The 19,369-nt window shown below is 38.2% G+C and overlaps 1 protein-coding gene across 9 annotated transcripts in view; it reads left to right on the top strand.

Moving 5' to 3' along the window:
* The window catches only part of PDE4DIP (phosphodiesterase 4D interacting protein), a 91,763-nt gene that overhangs the window by 11,922 nt on the left and 60,472 nt on the right, over window positions 1-19,369 (top strand). For all 9 annotated transcript variants that reach the window (XM_068540613.1, XM_068540614.1, XM_068540608.1 and 6 more), the window contains 11 exons: window positions 486-599; window positions 789-926; window positions 1,681-1,860; window positions 2,772-2,966; window positions 5,395-5,562; window positions 5,734-5,815; window positions 9,588-9,679; window positions 13,886-14,002; window positions 14,396-14,533; window positions 15,761-15,873; window positions 17,009-17,136. In XM_068540613.1, the coding sequence (XP_068396714.1) occupies window positions 486-599; window positions 789-926; window positions 1,681-1,860; window positions 2,772-2,966; window positions 5,395-5,562; window positions 5,734-5,815; window positions 9,588-9,679; window positions 13,886-14,002; window positions 14,396-14,533; window positions 15,761-15,873; window positions 17,009-17,136 (1,465 nt within the window). The remainder of the gene's footprint in view (window positions 1-485; window positions 600-788; window positions 927-1,680; window positions 1,861-2,771; window positions 2,967-5,394; window positions 5,563-5,733; window positions 5,816-9,587; window positions 9,680-13,885; window positions 14,003-14,395; window positions 14,534-15,760; window positions 15,874-17,008; window positions 17,137-19,369) is intronic.

A 19,369-nucleotide genomic window follows, 5' to 3' on the forward strand; every position in this document is an offset into this window, starting at 1 on the left:
TAGGAAAAAATGGAGCACTAAAGAAGAGACTGATCAGTTCTACCACCTACTCTAAGCTTTAGTCACACTGGATCCCTTGTATTTCGCTGAGCATATGACTTTTTCATGGTATACATATGTTGTGCCAGTTTTTTTCTCTGATAGAGATACCCCGCAACCTCTTGGGAAACTCCGAGTCCTTTAAGACTCAGAGCAAATGTAACCTCTTTTGTCAGAACTTTAGTGACACCTTCAGGCAGAGTTAGGCAATGCAGCCCGTGTTCCCCTAGTAGCTTGCTACATGCGTATATGTATACACCTGCGTATATGTGATGCAGAATAGTTGACATTTTGTATGTCTGTCATCTCTGCTAAACTGTGTTCCCCTTGAGAGTGATCACATTTTGTTTTTTATCCCGAATCACTAACAAATTCCTTGACAAAGTGTGGAAATTCAGTTAATACTGAATAAATGAATAAAGGAAAATATTTTTTGGTCTCATTAGGAATTTCGGGAGCTCCTGCAGTATCGAAATAACTCGGACAAAACCCTTGAAGCAAATGAAATGTTGCTTGAGAAACTTCGGCAGAGAATACAAGATAGAGATGTTGCCCTAGAGGTATGTACCATAATTTTGTTCGTGATGTTGTGGATTATTTCATCCACAGGGGGACTTTAGAAATGTATTTACTTAATTTGCTGCTTTTGGGAGTTGGTTGTCCATTCCTTTATATTTGGAATCTTATTGAATAAGAGTGATCAGAATAGTGACTCTTGTGGAGCTTTGGGATGCTGACTTTGCTTGCAGCGGGCTATAGACGAAAAGTTCTCCAGTCTAGAAGAAAAAGAAAAAGAACTACGTCAACTTTGTCTTGCCGTGAGAGAGCGAGATCATGACTTAGAGAGATTGCGTGGTATCCTCTCCTCCAATGAAGCTACCATGCAGGTAAGAGCAAAATCTGTCATGACTTGGTATCCCTCTCCCACTTGGATTCTAAGCCTGAAACGTATCCCTCTCCCACTTGGATTCTAAACCTGAAACATCACCCCTTCCATCATTTTCTGAAAACCAGGATATTTGCTTTATTAAAAAAAAAAAAAAATACAAAAGCAAACAAAAATAGCAGTCATTAGTTCTGTCATTATACATAAGGGAGTGAGAAGTTTTAGCACTTCTACTGTGAACTTTGTAGGAGAGGGCAGTGAATATGGATTTTTATACATAGTTCTAATTTATTTCTAATCCTTGCTAATATTTATATACTTTTATATAAACATTGCTCAGATGCAGCTATTATATTGTATTTTTCTCATTAATATTATGTACATGTCCATGTACAGCCACAATCAGAACACTTGTTTCTCTTATTAATATTTATTTACTCTGGGCTATTTTTGTCTATTTATTTTAGAGCTTAAATATCTAACTATCTGACACTTCTTGAAGTTCTACACTTCCTCCAAAGTACTTCATTTAACACATACATTATATTTATCTCTCTACAAACTAGATGAGAGTTTCTAAAAACAAAAAATAGACTAGTATGGCATTGTTAGATTAGATACTACGTTTTTTCCTTTTGCAAAAGAAATTGATAGATAACTTAGGAGATAATGTAAAGGTGGATCAAGTTTCCTGTTTATGCTGAGGAGTGTAGGGTGGCCCTTTGACATAACGGCTGCTTTCTTTGTGACTGTAGTGTATGGAGAGTCTCCTGAGGGCCAAAGGCCTGGAAGTGGAACAGTTGTCTGCCAGCTGTCAAAACCTCCGATGGCTGAGAGAAGAAATGGAAACGAAATTTAGCCATTGGCAGAAGGAGCAAGAAAGTATCATTCAGCAGCTACAGACATCTCTGCATGACAGGAACAAAGAAGTGGAGGCAAGAATTTAGTTAACTTAAGGGCAGTTGGTTTAGTGATGACATAATCTCAGTCTTGCATTAGGACTCGTGAGGTCTGAGAGTCCGGTGACCCAAGTCTTTACTTCCATCCTGTCTCTGGGCAGGTCACTGGCTTTCACTGGGACTTTTTTTCCCTATACCTATAAACTCAAGGGGACAATTATCTTTCTCAAAGAAGTTATGTGAGAATTAATGAGATCTAAAAGAGGTACCTACAGTACAATAGCTAACCTTTGTTATGGTGCTCATTGCTGCGTCAGGCATGTTTTTAAGAGCTTAATGGATGTCGATCCCTTGAATCCTCACAAATCTATGAGGTACATACTATTATTCCTCTTTTACAGACAAGGAAACAGACTTCTGAAGTGAAGCGCCTTGTCCAGAGTGACGTAGCTAATAAGCGGCAGAGCCAGTGTGCACCCCAGGCGATCTGGCTCCACAGTTTTAACCCCCATGTGTTACCTCCAGTGTAGAAATAGGAACTGTATCACCGTGCTAATAGATACAGTGCTTGTTATTTTTTTCAGCTTATCATTTCGTGTTCCCCATATAAAGTCAAACGGCAGTAGGTAAATGAGATAAATGAACCGAGTGCCCATTTATCCGCACCTAACATTGTCATGTGCCCTGAGCATTATAGGGAAAGGACTCATTTCAGAAAACAATATGTAAGTTGCCATGCTAAGTATGTTTTTCCGTATTGTTAGTGCTCCTTCACTGAGCATGTATTGACAGTCTTTTATGTGCCCGGCCTATGCTGGATCTGCAGGAACAAAAATGAATAAAACATCATACTTGCTCTCTCTTCTACGATAGATTCTTTTAAGCCCTTTGATATACAGTAGATGGAATTCTTTCCTCCAAAACTTACACTGTCTCTCCTGTATTAGGATCTTAGTGCAACATTGCTCTGCAAACTTGGACCAGGACAGAGTGAGATAGCTGAGGAGCTGTGCCAGCGTCTACAGCGAAAGGAAAGGATGCTGCAGGACCTTCTAAGTGATCGAAACAAACAAGCGGTGGAATATGAAATGGAGATTCAGGGCCTGCTTCAGTCCATGAGCAGCAGGGAGCAGGAGAGCCAAGTAAGGACTAATGCCCAGTGCAGAAGAGTGTCACTTAGTGTGTTTATAGTCTGCACTATAGGAGGCATTAGAACTTTATAACGTGTAAAATTTGTGTCATTTTACAGTCCATTCTGTTAGTTCTTTTCCTTCAGCCTGTTAACTAGACTGCAGTTTTACATCAGTCATCAGAATATGAAATATTTCTAGAACACTTTGCATTTGGAGGGCGCCTAAATAATACATGTCCCCACTCATTAAATTCATTATGTACATTTTCTTTTCCTTAATGTTCTGATGCTTTTGACAGAAAGGAATATAGGGTTCTGGAGTGTTTTGATTTTGATTCTAAATTATCAAGACTTGAGTGATATTTTGTTTCTAGCCAGGGTATGGGAAAACTTATACTTTACATATTTTCTCTTAATTCATGTAAAATCTGAGTTATTTGAAGAGAGAAAAAAAAGATTGTGTTTTTTTCAAAGGCCATGATGAGAATAAACAATCTCATAGTACTATGGCATATAGTAATTTCAAAATAATGGTACACAAATATTTCAAAAGTAAATTCTTAACTTACCCTCATTTTCACGTATCTTTCTCCTAAAGGCTAGAGAAAGTCTAGTATAGTTGACTTGTGCTGCATTTCAGGGACCGGTCACTCAGAATTCTCCCTAGTCAGTTCTCAGAGGGAACTAGATTCTTATCATTTGCCTATGTTATTTGACAATAATATTCTCTAATGCTTCCTTATATTATGGGATGGTTATATTCCACTCATCCAATTCTTAGGCCCACTGAAGTAAATACACATTTTGTTAGAAACATGCTGCCATGTGCTGCAGAAATTGCTTCTAGAGTAGACCTAACAAAATCATTGTGACTTATTTAAGTCTTTGGCAAGAGGCTAACAAGTCTCTGAGTTTTCTTTTTCACCTTTTTGTAATTTGAAAGAACTAGCCTTATAACACTTAATATACCGCTGGTAGTAAAATAATGGAATCTAGGAGATGCCTGAAATTACAAAAGATTTTCAACTCAAGAAAAAGTGTAATGGTTGTATGCTTCTAGATCTGCTTCTCGAATTTTATATGCAGAAAAATCCCTTGAATTAGCTTTTTGAAAACATAGCCTCAAGAATTTGCATTCCTTACAAGCTTCCAGACGATGGTGATGTTGCTGGGCCCTGAACCACACTTGGAGGAGAAGTGCTAAAAACAGCGCTGCTAGAAGAAGAGTACCAAGCCAGATAGACCGTATATACGGCACAAGATATCTTGTGTATTATTCACTCTGTTTCTTCCCATAATTCCACAGAGATTTTTATTAAGGCAAATTAATAATGTACTGTTACCTCTAAGATGGTTATGTCCAAGTCCCTAAAGAGTCTGAATTTTACGTACTAAAACTGGAAGGTTATTCTTTTATTTCCCTTAGAAGTCATGACAAGAGCTCAGCTTCTTATTTAAAATAGTAGTAATTCTCCCAGAGACAATCGATGCTATAATATAGCTAATGTATTCATCATCTTATACCCTCTTTTAGTCTTAGTTTATTATTTCTAGATTTTCCGATTAAATGCAGACTTTCTATGTGGTAATGGTCACAAAAAAACGTTCTAAATTTTTTCCTTATTGTACCATCAGGTGTCTTAGAAAACTGTGGGATTTGAAATGAGATAAACTGGGTTTGGTGATTTTGAGGTTCAGATTCTCCTGATCATGTGGTCTGATAAAAATGTTTCTGTGTAATTGATTCATTCAATAAATAGGTCTCGAGTACCTATGAATTGAGTGCCTACTATGTGCCAGACATTGTTCTGGGTGCTTGGGATTCAGCACTGAACAAAACATAGTACTTGCCCTTAGAAAACTTACATCCAGTTGGGGCAGGGCGGGGAGGCGGGGGGAGAGAGAGAGAGAGAGAGAGACAATAAATAGATATATTGATAACTGGTAAGTGCATTGTAAAAAAAATTTAGCATGACGGGGGAATTGGGAGTAGAGATGAGATTGCTGTTTTAGATAGGAAACGCAGACTAGGCCAATCTGATAAAGTTGACATTTGGCAAAGGCCTTAAGGGAGTGTACCAAACAAATGTTTGGGCAAAGACCACTCAGGCCAAAGGCACGTGAGTAAAGAAAGACATATGTTACCCAATTCAAACCAGAATATTAATACCTTAGCCTGATAGTTCTAGCGGAACAAGTTTAGATTATTTTATCTGTAATAGATGTGTTATATTCCATTTTTCCAATATTGTGCCTATGAGAGACTTTCTTTCCACTCATTGACTATGGTTTTTCCTATAAAATAAAAGCAAGGACACTATTTCTTAGGGCCCCACTGGCTTTTCTTAAATGGTTGGCTATTAACAATGACATCAGAACACAAATTTTTTTTTTTTATTAGAATATCTCTCTAATGTTATGTGTGATTTCCTTACTAGGCTGCTGCAGAAAAGATGGTACAGGCCCTAATGGAAAGAAATTCAGAATTACAGGCCCTGCGCCAGTATTTAGGAGGGAAAGATTTCATGATGTCCCAGGCACTCATCTCTAACCAACCAGCTGAAGTTACCTCCGTCAGTCCCCATCTTGGAGAGCAAACTGATCAAGTAAGAACCATAGACTTGTATAGATGTTTATGCCAACTGCATTTTCTTTTTATATCTGAGGCATAAGTATGATAATTTTAATATCAAGTTGTGCGAGAATGTTCCAAGTCCTTTTCATTGTGATCATGGTTCCTGTATCTTCCTAAATCCCCCGACTCTTCCAATTTCTAGGGTTCAGTGCCTATACCCTCCAGAGATGATAGCACTTCACTGACTGACAAAGGGGATACTAGCATACCCAGGTCTGCGTTAGGTAAGTATCAAATTTCATTTCATTCAGGAACCTCTGTTTTTCCTTCCTGTAGCTCTCTGTTAATAGGTTTGGCCAAGACTCTCTCTTCCTACCATAATGGAAAAAATAAGTTTGGATTCCACCGAAAGTCTGAAGACATGTGTCTTCTAGGGAGAACTGCCCTTGCCTTATTTTGAATTAAAAGTATTGCTCTGGCTGCATGATTTGGCTCAGAGAAACTGCATCCTAATTCTCTTTTTCAGTTAGCTTTGCAGGGATTCAGGAATGCGGGAGGCAGTGTTTCCAGACCTGCACAGCAGGACCACGGGGCTGAGGCTGTCTCCTGGGTATCTTAAGCAGGCTGAGGCTGCTCACTGTAAATTGGCATAACCCACATTACAGTGTTGGGAGGGGTAGGCAGTGCCAAGCTCCCCTCCATCCAAGGGATGGTTGTAGGCCTTGAACTCCCTAAAAACAACTGAGCAAAACTCAAATGGGTGCCTTGGAGTCTCTGACTTTCACAGACCAAAAGGTTGGGATCTAGGGAAGCATCAAAGAAACTATTATCCAGTGAGTTCCAAAAATAGGGGCTCACCATGTTAGTGGCTTGGTGATTATAGTGCTATGATAAGAAATGTTGTGGGGGGCTTCCCTGGTGGCGCAGTGGTTGAGAGTCTGCCTGCCAATGCAGGGGGCGCGGGTTCGAGCCCTGGTCTGGGAAGATCCCGCATGCCGCGGAGCAACTGGGCCCGTGAGCCACAACTACTGAGCCTGCGCGTCTGGAGCCTGTGCTCCGCAACAAGAGAGGCCGCGATAGTGAGAGGCCCGCGCACCGCGATGAAGAGTGGCCCCCGCTTGCCGCAACTAGAGAAAGCCCTAGCACAGAAACGAAGACCCAACATAGCAATTAATCAATCAATCAATAAATAAATCTTAAAAAAAAAAAAAAAAAGAAATGTTGTGGACTTGGAGAATTAACTTACGATTTTTTTAGTGATTTTAAGAATGTGTAAACTTTGTGTTATAGTATAGGGTATTATGGAATTCATAGATGAGTTGTGCAAGTAGTCATTTTTTAGTGGGAAACTTTATGCTAGTTAAAGAGCAAAGGATGCTGGATTTGTTTAATTTACTTCGTATTTACCTTTTTTTAAAAGCATCTTTCCCCAATTTTTTATTTTGCAAATTTCAAGCCTATAGAAAAGTGGCAAAAATAGTACAATGAATACCCATATACAGTTTTATTAAGATTCACCAATTGTTAACATTTTGCTACTTTTGCATTATTTCTTGCATGCACACACACACAGCTATAATGTTTTTTTCTGAACCATTTAAAAATTACTCACAGACATCATTGACAATTTATCCCTAAATACTTCATTATGTACTTCCTAAGAACAAGGGCATTCTCTTCCATAACTACAATATAATTATCACGCTCAGGAAATTTAGCTTTAATATAGTCCTAGTATCTAATGTACAGTCTATGTTCAGAGTTCCCATTGTCCCAATAATATTCTTGATAGCTGGTTGTTCTCTTCCCTCAGGGATCATGCATTACACCTACTTGTCATGGTTCTTTAGTCTCTTTCAATCTAGAACAGTTTTCTAGCCTTTTTTGTCTCTTTTGACATTGGCTTTTTTTTTCAATTGAAGTATAGTTGATTTACAATGCTGTGTTAATTTCTGATGTACAGCAAATTGATTCAGTTTTTTATATATATATATTCTTTACCATATTCTTTTACATTATGGATTATTACAGGATATTGAATATAGTTCCCTGTGCTGTACAGTGGGACCTTGTTGTTTATCCCTTCTATATATAATAGTTTGCATCTGCTAACCCCAACCTCCCAATCCAACCCTCGCCCCCGGCCCCCCTTGACAACCACAAGTCTGTTCTCTGACATTGGCATTTTTTAAAACTCTGGGCCAGCTAATGGCCCTCAATTTGGCTCTGATTGTTTCCTCATGGTTAGATTCAAGTTAAACATCTTTGGCAAGAATACTACGTGGATGATGTCTTTCTCAGTGCATCACATCAGGAGCACATGGTATCAGTTTGTGTTATGCTCGGTGATATTAAGTTTAGTTGTTTGGTTAAGGTTGTATCTGCCAGATGTCTCCACTCTAAAGGCTCATTTTCCCCTTTGTAATTAATAAGTGATCTGCCAGCAAATGCCTTGAGATGTTGATAGTTCTGCTTTCCCACAGTCATTCACCCAGTGGTTTTTAGCATCCTTTGAGCTTGTTTGAACTCACTATTTGGTAGTTTAAAAAAGAGATTTTCTATTTCTAAAATTCCTTCTTTGTTTAGTAGTGTGTATTCTTTTATAAAGAAGAGATGCCCTTTCCCTATTCTTCCTACTCCGTTTGTTTATATCAGTATGGAGTAATGGGTTCTTTTTTTAAAAAAAATCATTTTATTATCCATTTCTGTCATTATTCCATTTGATAACCAAATTATCCTGGATTTGGCCAATTGGAGCCCCTTCAAGCTGTTCCTCTGTCCTTTCAGTATTTCCCCATCTGTTTTTGAGCACTTCCATACTTTCTGGCACAATAAGATATTCTGTGATTTTCTTTTACTTTGCCTACCTCTGCCCTGAAATTATCCATTACTTCAAGGAGCTCTCTGGTTCCTTTTAGTGGGTAATGGCATTTATATGCTAATATCTGGACATAAGATATGTTCATAGCTACAGGTATGTCATTTGCTTCTAGGCCCTTTTAAGTGAACAGAGCTAAGAATGTTTATATGTATATGTGTGAGTGTGTGTGTGTGTGTGTGTGTGTGTGTGTGTGTATATATATATCTCCATTTGATACTGATTCCTCTAATTCCAGTTAAACAATACAAGTTCTTTCTTTCCGTTATTTCGTATTTGTATCTGCCGTCTCCCAACATTGAGAAACCTGGTTACCTGTAACATCACTATATTTATACATTTGCACAGTACACACAAATAGTTTCAGAATGGCTACATGAATACCACTATCAACAGTAAATCTATTAAATAATGTTTAAAATTTCTTTATAATTCTTTTTATCCTTAGAATATTTGCCACCAAGGGTGTAGAGTTAGAATACTGAGTTCAAAAATTATTTGGATTAATTTTTTTTATTATCTTCTGGGTGGTTATCATATCAATTTGCTATTTAGTTTCATTTATTTATGTTAGTATTCAATGTTTGGCTTTTGCTTCCTCATTGTGGAACTAACTTTACACGTTAATAATAAAACATTAATGTGGTTCAAAGCTCAAAAATATAGAAAAGTGTACTCAGAAGTCCCATCTACTTCCCTGTCCTTTCTCTCCTATTTTTACTCATCCCCTGAAGACAACCAGTTTCATTTCTGAGGTATCCTTCCTGTGTTCCTTTTTGCAAAAATAAGCAGATTAATCCCATGTGTATATGTGATGTGAATGTGTATGTTCTTATTTCCCCTTTTCCTAATATAAAACATACTTCACTAGATGTATTCGTCTGTGCCCAGCTTGTTGTACTTAATGTCTTGGATATCACTCCGTATCAGTTCATAAAGATATTCCTCATTCTTTTCTATGGCTATATATAGTGTGGATATACTATGCTTTATTCATTCTTTTATAGGCTTGTAGGTTGATTGCAGTATTTTGCTATTACAAATAACGCTGCAAAGAACAACCTGTGCATATGTGTTTTGTTGTTGTTGGGTTGTATCTTAAATTCCTTAGAAACAAGGCAGCAAAGATCACATTATGTTGATACTGATTATAACTAGCATTATGTATTCATTTTTAGGAGACTTGGATACAGTCGTAGGGCTGGAAAAAGAACTGAGTAATGCCAAAGAGGAACTTGAGCTCATGGCTAAAAAAGAAAGAGAGAGTCGGGTGAGTTTTCTTGTTAAGCCTAATTTCTTAATTCCTGTTTTTTTCAAAATACTTCATACTTAAAAGAGTAAAATTCTCCAAGTATAATATCTGGGTCCAAATGCAAGTTGAGCCTTTTTTCTTTCTGGAGAAAAATAGAAATCCCTTTATATACACATTTCTCACCAAGATGCTCTTGTTATTTATAATGGGGATCATTAAAATTTTCTAAGTGCTGAAAAAACACAGCTTTCTCTGCCCATTGCTAACCGGAATAAAATAATTACAAAGGACTTGTGAAAAAATGAAGTGCTGTATAATTGCTGCTTAGAATTATGACATTAGATCCATGAAATTAGTTTTAGAAACATGGAACAAGAGAAATTTGAGAAGGACCCACGTTTATTGAGTACTTGCTATATGCAGTGCACTGTACTGGATACTTAAATTAGCACTATTACTTACAGCTCTGCTAAGTAAGTCACATTGGCCCTATTTTATAGATGAAGAAGCTGAAACACTGTTTTAAAACGTGGAGGTGGGGAAGAGTTATATGGCTATAAAATGCTAAAGCTAAGATTTAAACTCAAGTCTTTTGTGACTCAAAACACTTCCTAAGAAGTCATTTCCTGGAGCAGATAATTTTTCCCATTCATATGCTCTATTTCTAGCGATAGAGGTTTCATCAATTTTCTTAGAAGAGGCCTCTCAGCCTTACAGAATCCCTTCCACTTCTTCTTCCCTATACAGCTAGTTGTTTGTACTGTGATGTAGAAGAAGCATTAGGGCCACAGTATAGAGTTATAGACTAAAACTGAAAGCCTTTATGTTACTATGGCCTCTATTTGAGAAGATCGGTCAGTGTCATGGGTTCCTAAATTAAGTTTAGCTGGCTAGTCCGTATAGCTCCTCAGTTTTGTTCTACCTCTTTGTCATAGTTACATCTATAATATAAAACCTGCATTCATATTTGTGATGAAATTATCTTATTATACCTCTAATTTCTCTTTTCATTACCATATTTCTCCTTACAGAGTTATATGACTCAAGTTTTGAGGATATGAAATTGTGTGGCATTTTAAAAATACTAGTTTAAAAAATCCCCTAGTTCCCCTCCTTTTTTTTGGTTCTGCCCTAGCCATTATCATGTCAGATAATTCAGTTGCCACATGCTGTTCCTATTTATCTCACATATATTCAGTTAAGAGTAATGTTACTTTTGGTTTTGTCCTGTTTTCAGGATCATAAAATTATAATGACTATAAATAAATATTTTGAAGAAAAATATTTAAAAGAAAAAGATGGGTATTTTGAGTGAGTTATATTTAGCTCTATTGCTTACGTCTGTATGTTCTTAATCAACTACAACTTCTCAATTCAATGCTATGTATTTTCATTATCACATTTCCTCTCATATTAGGTATTTACCAAAGCCATACAGATTTTCCCAGATTTTTCAACATTCCCCCTACTCCCTTGAGATAATAGTAGTGGTGGTAATAACAGTTATCATTCACTGATTGCCTGCTATGTGCCACACACTTTAATACATTTTCTCTATTCTCACATAACCCTGAAAAGTAGATATTATTCCCATTTTACAATTGAAGAATCTGAAGCTCAGTTTAAATTGCCTTGTTCAGGAGATTATGCCAAGATTTAAGACCCATGTCTATCTGACTGCAGACCTTTAGCATGCTGCAATAATGTTTTTTCTTCATGTTTTCATGTTTCTTCAATGGTGCAACTACCTCGATATAAAATGGCAGAGGTCTCTGATGAGGGCCTAATAAAGAGCACCCCTTTTTCCATACCCAAGATCTGAACAAAATGAGAAATGAAACAAAATAGTGGCAGATAGTTTGGTACTTTATCAACTGTATTACTGATAAAGTCTTACATAGAGAATTTAATGCAAGAACTAAGTGGGCCTGCTGGCCAATCCCCAGAATTAGGTAGACTTATCTGCCCAGACAGGCAACGCTGGGCCTCAGCAGACCATTCTGCATGGTGGGGAAGAGCTTGCCTTTGGAGAAGCAGTGGCTTCCTACAGGCAGCTGTCTCCCAAGAAGAGGAAAGGTGGAACTAAGTCAAGCTTGCTTGGTTTATTCTTCCCCTGTCTACTGTTAAGTCCCTTTGGCCTGCCTAGGGTTGAGTGAGTAAAGGGGTGGAGAGAGGTCAGGAGTTACAGTAACTGAGCTCCTTCAACAAGGAAGGAAATATGAGGAGAAGCATTTCCTCCTAATCTGCCACAGTAGCCCAGAATCATCAAATACCTTTGTATAGTTATAAATCATCATAAGCCCACACAGTGATTCTATAAGCATTGATGGAGTTAGAAGATACACAAGTAGGACTTCCCTGGTGGCACAGTGGTTAAGAATCCATCTGCCAATGCAGGGGACACAGGCTCGAGCCCTGGTCCAGGAAGATCCCACATGCCGCGGAGCCACTAAGCCCGTGCGCCACAACTACTGAGCCTGCGCTCTAGAGCCCGCGAGCCCAACTACTGAGCCCTCATGCCACAACTACTGAAGCCCGCGCACCTAGAGCCCACGCTCCGCAACAAGAGAAGCCACCACAATGAGAAGCCTGCGCACCTTAGCGAAGGGTAGCCCCCGCTCGCCACAACTAGAGAAAGCCCGCGTGCAGCAATGAAGACCCAACACAGCCAAAAATAAAATAAATAAGTAAATTTATTTAAGAAAAAAAAGATACACCAGTAAAATTTTTATTGCTTATAACTTACATTTTATATTACTTAAGGAAAAAGGTGCGGCTTCCTTTAGGAAGCTTGATTACACCTTAAACTAGCTATGTGTCATCCATCTTCACTTGTCACAACTACTTTTAAAAAATTATCTCAAAATATTTCCTTAAAATGTTTACTTACAAATAACTTGCCATTACCATGAAGCATATAAGACATAGCCTGGTGGCTCTGAGTCTACTTCCTTGAGTTTACATTCTGGATCTACCACTTACTGGCTCTGATTTTGAACAAGTTCCTTAATTTCTCTCAGCCTCAGTCACCTCATCTGTAAATTGAGGAGTAGAAGAGTAGTTATCCTGTAGGGTTGTTGGGAGGATTCACTCATTCTTTCATTCATCAGCTATATGGGTACCTTCTCTAAGCCAGGGCAAGCGGTAGGGATGAATAGGGAACAAAATCAACAAAGTCCCTGACCCTATGTAATTAATTCCTCCTGGGGAGATTCAGACAACAAATAACATAATTACAGATTGTCATAAGCGATATGAGGGAAATAATAGAAAGGAACATGTATGGGACCATTTGAGATAGAGTGGCTAGAGAATGCTTCTCTGAGCAGATGCCGTGTAAGCTGGGACTCGAGGATGAGAAGGAGGCAACTCGGGAAGATATTTCAAGCAGAGGGAATAGTAGGCGCAAAGGCTCTGAGTCAAGAGAAAGTCTGGTATTCCTAGAACAGGAAAAGTCCAGTGTGCCTAGAAAATCATGAATGAGTTAGAAAATGGTTCATATTGAGGTTGAAAAAGTGGGCAGAAGCCAAGTCATTAGGTTTGTTAAAAGGATTAAATATATACAAAGTATTTTTTATAAGGCCTGGAACACAGTAATAAGCACCTAGTAAATGTTCGCAGCTGTGGAAATTATCATAATCGAATGTTTGGCTGTCATTTTCTGGTGAGGAGAGACGAAAGATACAACATTGAATGTTTAGGGCCTACAGTGTTAACTTTTGGTAGGACTTCTTCATAGGTGGTGGTGTGTTCTTCCATCAGGAGGTGTGTAATGTTTGGTGATCTCTTGTGATATTGATGATCGATGCCTCTATTAATTCATTAAGGCTTGCAAAAATGGAGATATTCTGTCTTTTTTTAATCTTTTAGCTGAAATACTTAGGTAAAGAAAAACATCTATTCTTGCAACTGCTAATGGTAACCCATTTTTTAAAGTAGTATAATAAACTCATTAATTAAACAAATTTGGTATGTTTTGTAGTGCTAACAAAGATGGAGGGCATCATTAAAACCACATTACAACTTCCCATGAAACACCCTTTAATACTGCACAGTGCCGTTTATTGATCTGATCCAGTAGCGCACTATTCATGTTCTAGTTTCTATTTGCACTACCGGCTGATAGTGATAAGATATGGAAAAGCATTTGCTTCAGTGTTAAAATGTAATTGTGCCACGTATTGTTTCCTCTACCCACTGACTTCAGGATTTCTTTCTCCACAGATGGAACTCTCTGCCCTCCAGTCCATGATGGCTGTGCAAGAGGAAGAGCTGCAGGTGCAGGCTGCTGATATGGAGTCCCTGACCAGGACAATACAGATTAAAGAAGACCTCATAAAGGTCTTTCAAAGCTTTTTAAAGACTATTGGAAATGATTACAGCTCAGAATACCTGTAGGGCACCTCCAGACAACACTTGGATACATTGAGTCTTCTTATGCACTGTTAGTTTGAGCCTCTTGATATTGCCGTATTCTCTCTGGTTTATGTCAGAGTTGCTAAGATTTCATAAAGAAGCTATTGTTACCGTCATACGGCTTATTAATATCCCACTTAAAGTATAGCAGACTATTTCAAGAGATTTGTTACTTTGTTCCTGTGCTGAATAGCGTTTTTATTACTTACTGGGTTGGCCAAAAAGTTCGTTTGGGTTTTTCCATAAGATCTTATGGAAAAACCCAAACTTTTGGGGCAACCCAATATTTTTATTACTATACTTGTTTTTGACTTTTAGGACCTGCAAATGCAGCTGGTTGATCCTGAAGACATACCAGCTATGGAACGCCTGACCCAAGAAGTCTTACTTCTTCGGGAAAAAGTTGCTTCAGTAGAATCACAGGGTCAGGAAACTTCTGGAAACCGAAGACAACAAGTAAGTTATTGAATTACAAACCTTATTTTTTACTGTGAGATAAACAATGAACAAACCATCAATCTCAATTACTTATGAAGGTGTCTGTTGATGGAATTTCCTAGAAAATCTGTGCTCTAAAGTTCCCTGCCTTGGTCAGTAGCAACCACAGATGCTCTTTTCTCACACGTGTAGTTCCTTTGTAACTGCTGTCCCATATGTGACCTCTCTTTAATGCCAAGCTTCTTAAAATGACTTGTTTGCCTGTACTCCTCTCTGTCTCCACTATCATCTCTCTCACTAACTACTCATGTCATTCCAAGCTAGCTTTTAACTCTACCAGTTCACTTAAATAGATCTCTGCGGTTATGCACTATCATAGCTCATCTTCTTTATAGCACTTACCGTAGCTCACAATGACATGTGTCTGTGACTCATGAATGTCTTTTCCCCCCACTAGATAGTAAGCTTATCCTTAGAACAGAGTCTGGCACATAGAAGGTGCCCCATAAATGTTTATTGAATGAATGAAGAGTACTGGTAAGTCCTATTGTATGTTTCCCTCTTGCCCTTCCTTGCTTTCTCTCCCACTCCTTCTTCTTGGCCTCTTTCCTGTCCTTCTGGCTTCGCTCTCCTCTTTCTTCTTCTTGCTCCCATATTTGAATTCTGCCTGATAGAGTTTTTTTTTTTTAATTAATTTATTTTATTTTATTTATTTTTGGCTGCATTGGGTTTTCGTTGCTGCGTGCGGGCTTTCTCTAGTTGTGGCGAGCGGGGGCTACTCTTTGTTGTGGTGCACAGGCTTCTCATTGTGGTGGTTTCTCTTGTTGCGGAGCACGGGCTCTAGGTGCGCAGGCTTCAGTAGTTGTGGTGCATGGGCTCAGTAGTTGTGGCCTGCGGGTTCTAGAGCGCAGGCTCAGTAGTTGTGGTGCACGGGCTTAGTTGCTCCACGGCATGTGGGATCTTCCTGGATCAGGGCTTGAACCCGTGTCCCCTTCATTGGCAGGTGGATTCTTAACCACTGCACCCACCAGGGAAGCCCCTGATAGAGTTTTAAAGATAAAAATAGATAATATGGCATTGACTTGAAAACTGTAACATACTATATATAGAAAGGTTAAGTCAGTAATGAGATAGTGAGCTTTTTGAGTCATAGTTCATGCTAATACATTCTTTTGGTCTCTTTCTCAGGATTAACTGTGGCTTCATGTCTCTATTTGCATGTTGCTTCTATTCTTTTTCCCTCAGTTGCTGCTGATGCTAGAAGGACTGGTAGATGAACGGAGTCGGCTCAATGAGGCCTTACAAGCAGAGAGACAGCTCTATAGCAGTCTGGTGAAGTTCCACGCCCATCCAGAGAGGTAAGAGAGTGACTGCACTGTTTTTCCTTTTATTCCTCATGAAGTGCAGATGCTTACAGTATACAAGGAGGGAGAAAAAGAAAATCATAACTGGGACTACCCGACTTGTCACTAGTTGTAGGGATTGCTCTGAGCCTCAGTGTCTAAATCTTAAGTCAGGAATAGCATCCATTTCATGTAGCTATTGCAAAGATCAAATGAGGAGACGTGTCAGGTGTCTAAAATAATGCTTGCATATAGTAAGCACTCATTGTATGTTTCTTTCCTCTCTCTAATACATGTCCTATTAAAGCCTGCTTCATTATAAGACTATAAAGGGCACTGACACTCATTGAATATAACTGAAGAAAATATAATTGTTGTTATGGCTAATATTACCCCAGGATTACTCATAGCCATCATGATGAATCTATTTTCCTGTACTTCTTGATTTTTGGTCATGTATATTATATCCTTCTGGTTCATTTTATATTCCCTTAATTTTTTTTTCTTATTTTGCCTTCCCTCCTAGCCCCTTTCTCTCTTTCCTAATTTTTATTCTTTTACTATTCAGTTTTTTCTAATTTATTTTTGAGTTAAAAAATTTTTTTTTCTTTCTCCTTCAAGAAAATGAAGGCAGAGGAAAGATAAAATAGGATCACTTGTGTTACTTTATAAAGAATCTCTGCATCTTTGTGAACTGGATTCCTTTCCAGAGCACTGTCAATTTTTGGTAACAAATGAGAAAACAAATATCTTCAGTAGCGACCCTACTTGGCTCAATATCGATTCAGTTTGCATTTAGTTTTTCCTGGGTTTTGGCTTTTCAGAAACTAATGCTTTTAGTTAAAAAATGAAATTTCTCTTAGTGGGCTATAGGGGTGTGAGATAAATATTAGGAACTATAATTTTATGTCAAATTGGCCCAGAATCTAGGATAAAGGGACAAACTTTACAGAAAGCAGGCCTTGCTAATCTACCAGCATTGAACACAAGGGCCACAACAAAGACCACGTTCATTTACTGTGTCCTAGAGAACAATTACTCCAGGAGTCTCATGGCTCAGAGTGACACTGATGGCTCTTTGGAAGCATCTGTTGACTCATTACATTGATGGCTAATCCATTTTCCTTCCATGTATGGCATGTTTAATCAGCTCTGAGAGAGACCGAACTCTGCAGGTGGAACTAGAAGGGGCCCAGGTGATACGCAGTCGGCTAGAAGAAGTTCTTGGAAGAAGCCTGGAGCGCTTAAGCAGGCTGGAGACCCTGGCCGCCATTGGAGGTGGGGAACTGGAAAGTGTGCGAGTTCGTCACGAGCATGCCTTCTGAGCGCTGGCGGGTCAGACTGCAGCCCGGGATGGAGACCCTTGTTTGCACTAACCAGAGAGCCTTGTCTGACTTTGGCAGAATTAAACAGTGACTTACTAATGATAGAACTGGTACAAGTAGCATCAACTACAAAGTGAAACTCACTTTAGTCTACCTGTATTTCACTGTACATAGCTGTCTCTAAGTTGAATGGTGGAGGTTACAAAGTATATTTGCGCACTATAAATCATTCCATTTTAGTTTTCCCACCTGTTTTCATTCTTTTCCCCAGCCCTTCCTTCTTTTCCCTCATCCCTTCTACAGGCCAATAAAGTTTATTCCTCCCCCACTTTCACAATCCATTTCCTATGTTCCACATCATGTCATAAATGCATGCGTGTGTATTATTTTTGCCATTCAATCAACTCCTGCTCTTTGAGTGAGAGCAATTTTTTAATCAAGTAAAAGTTTCAAGATAAGAGAGAGATAAGAGATTGAGAGTCTATAAGAATGACTTTGCAAAAGTGGTATAATCCTTATCAGAAGGTAACCAAAGCCAAGTTTTGCAATAATAGACTGAAAGTATTCGGAAGGCCAAGTTAAAGAGCGGAGGCAAAGACTGTTAAAGTGTTTATAGTAAACCTTTGCCTCTAATATTGTTTCAGAGTTGATTATTGAATGACAGTGAAATTAGATTAGGTGCAGATTAAATTCCATTAAATTTTTTTTCTTTAAACTAAGGGTATTGTATCTAGTCAGAACACAACTTTAAGAAAGCTCCCAGGTCTTCCAGAGTCAGAATTCTCTATATAAAAAGATAATTTCAAATGTAATGTCCTCCTTTAAATTCAGTATTTCACCAAATAACTCATTATGACTAGAAGAGAATATTTCTTGCATATTTTTAATTTGGTAATGGCACTAGATGGAGTCCTGTATTTTTTAACTTTTTAGTGCTTTTGCATTTCTCCATATTACAGTAAGTAATAGGCTTCTGGCTTTGATGTGTTTGAATAGTTTAGAAAGAAATGTCGCAGATCTTTCTAGGTTTTGGTCATCGTCTCAATGCTTTCTTATTTCAACATGACAGATGTAAGGAAGGGGGCCCTTGAGATTATACTTCTGGTATCTTAAATGTCAAGAGTATAAAAAGTAACCAAGGTTACTTTGGAGCCTTGCTAACCCATGAGGTTTCTTATTTCTGCTGGAATTAATTTCCTAGATTAGAAGCTGAGGTTTCAGTTTTTAAACATGGAATTTGGTGAATAGGGATTGAGGCTCTTTAGCCCCATAAATGTGACCGAGTACCCTTTCTAAACAAGGTGGAGCACAGTGGTTTTTCTTTTTTCCCTCCAGTTTTTACATGACACTTTTATTTCTTTCACATTCATGTGTTGACATGGCTTGCTTACCTTATAAATTCTGTCAAGTTTCTGTAACCTTAGCCACGCCTGTAACAGATAGAGCATCTGTCACTCTAAAATGGACAGGGAAGAAAATATTCTACTGGAGAAACACCATGGAATTCTCTGATTAAGTATTGATAGTTTGTAAAAGATTGGTAGCCATAAGCTTTCCTCTTAATGGAAAGCTTTTCAGTTTTAATAGGCTTTGGGTGGTACAGGGATCATTTAAGAAAGGAAATTGGAAGTATAAGCAGAATCATCCATTTTTTCTTAGTCTTCCAATGTTTAGTGACCCTTTCCTGCACAAAGCTCTGTAACATTGTAGAAGTAAAGAGGAGGGTAATCGAGCTGTAGAAATATCACCCCACCAAAGACTAGCCTGTCATATGATTACAAGGCATTTAAGAAATGCCTTTCCTTATTTTTACTAATAGACCAATGACACTTTCTAAGTTTCCTATTAAGATTCAACCATGGGTGATATTTGGGTTCTAATGGCTCATAGTGATTACAGTAATTTATGTAAACTACTACTTCTGTTTCTGTCATTCTCCAACGAGAATAGGAATTTCCCTTGTTATCTTGAGCAGTTGCTAAGTGTTAGAAATATTAAGGTAGTGGGGTGAATAATGAGAAACTCAACTTCCTACTGAACAATGAACAAAATACGTAGGTTGGGGGAGAAAGTAAGTGAATTCTAGTCCTGATTTGGATCTTGAAAAGATAGAGTAACTTGTGCTATAGCTACTTACCTTTGATATTGGTCCTTGGGAAACATTTTAGAAAATTAGGTGATTTAGT

This window comes from Eschrichtius robustus, chromosome 3, assembly GCF_028021215.1.
Source record: "Eschrichtius robustus isolate mEscRob2 chromosome 3, mEscRob2.pri, whole genome shotgun sequence".
Classification (NCBI taxonomy): Eukaryota; Metazoa; Chordata; class Mammalia; order Artiodactyla; family Eschrichtiidae; genus Eschrichtius; species Eschrichtius robustus.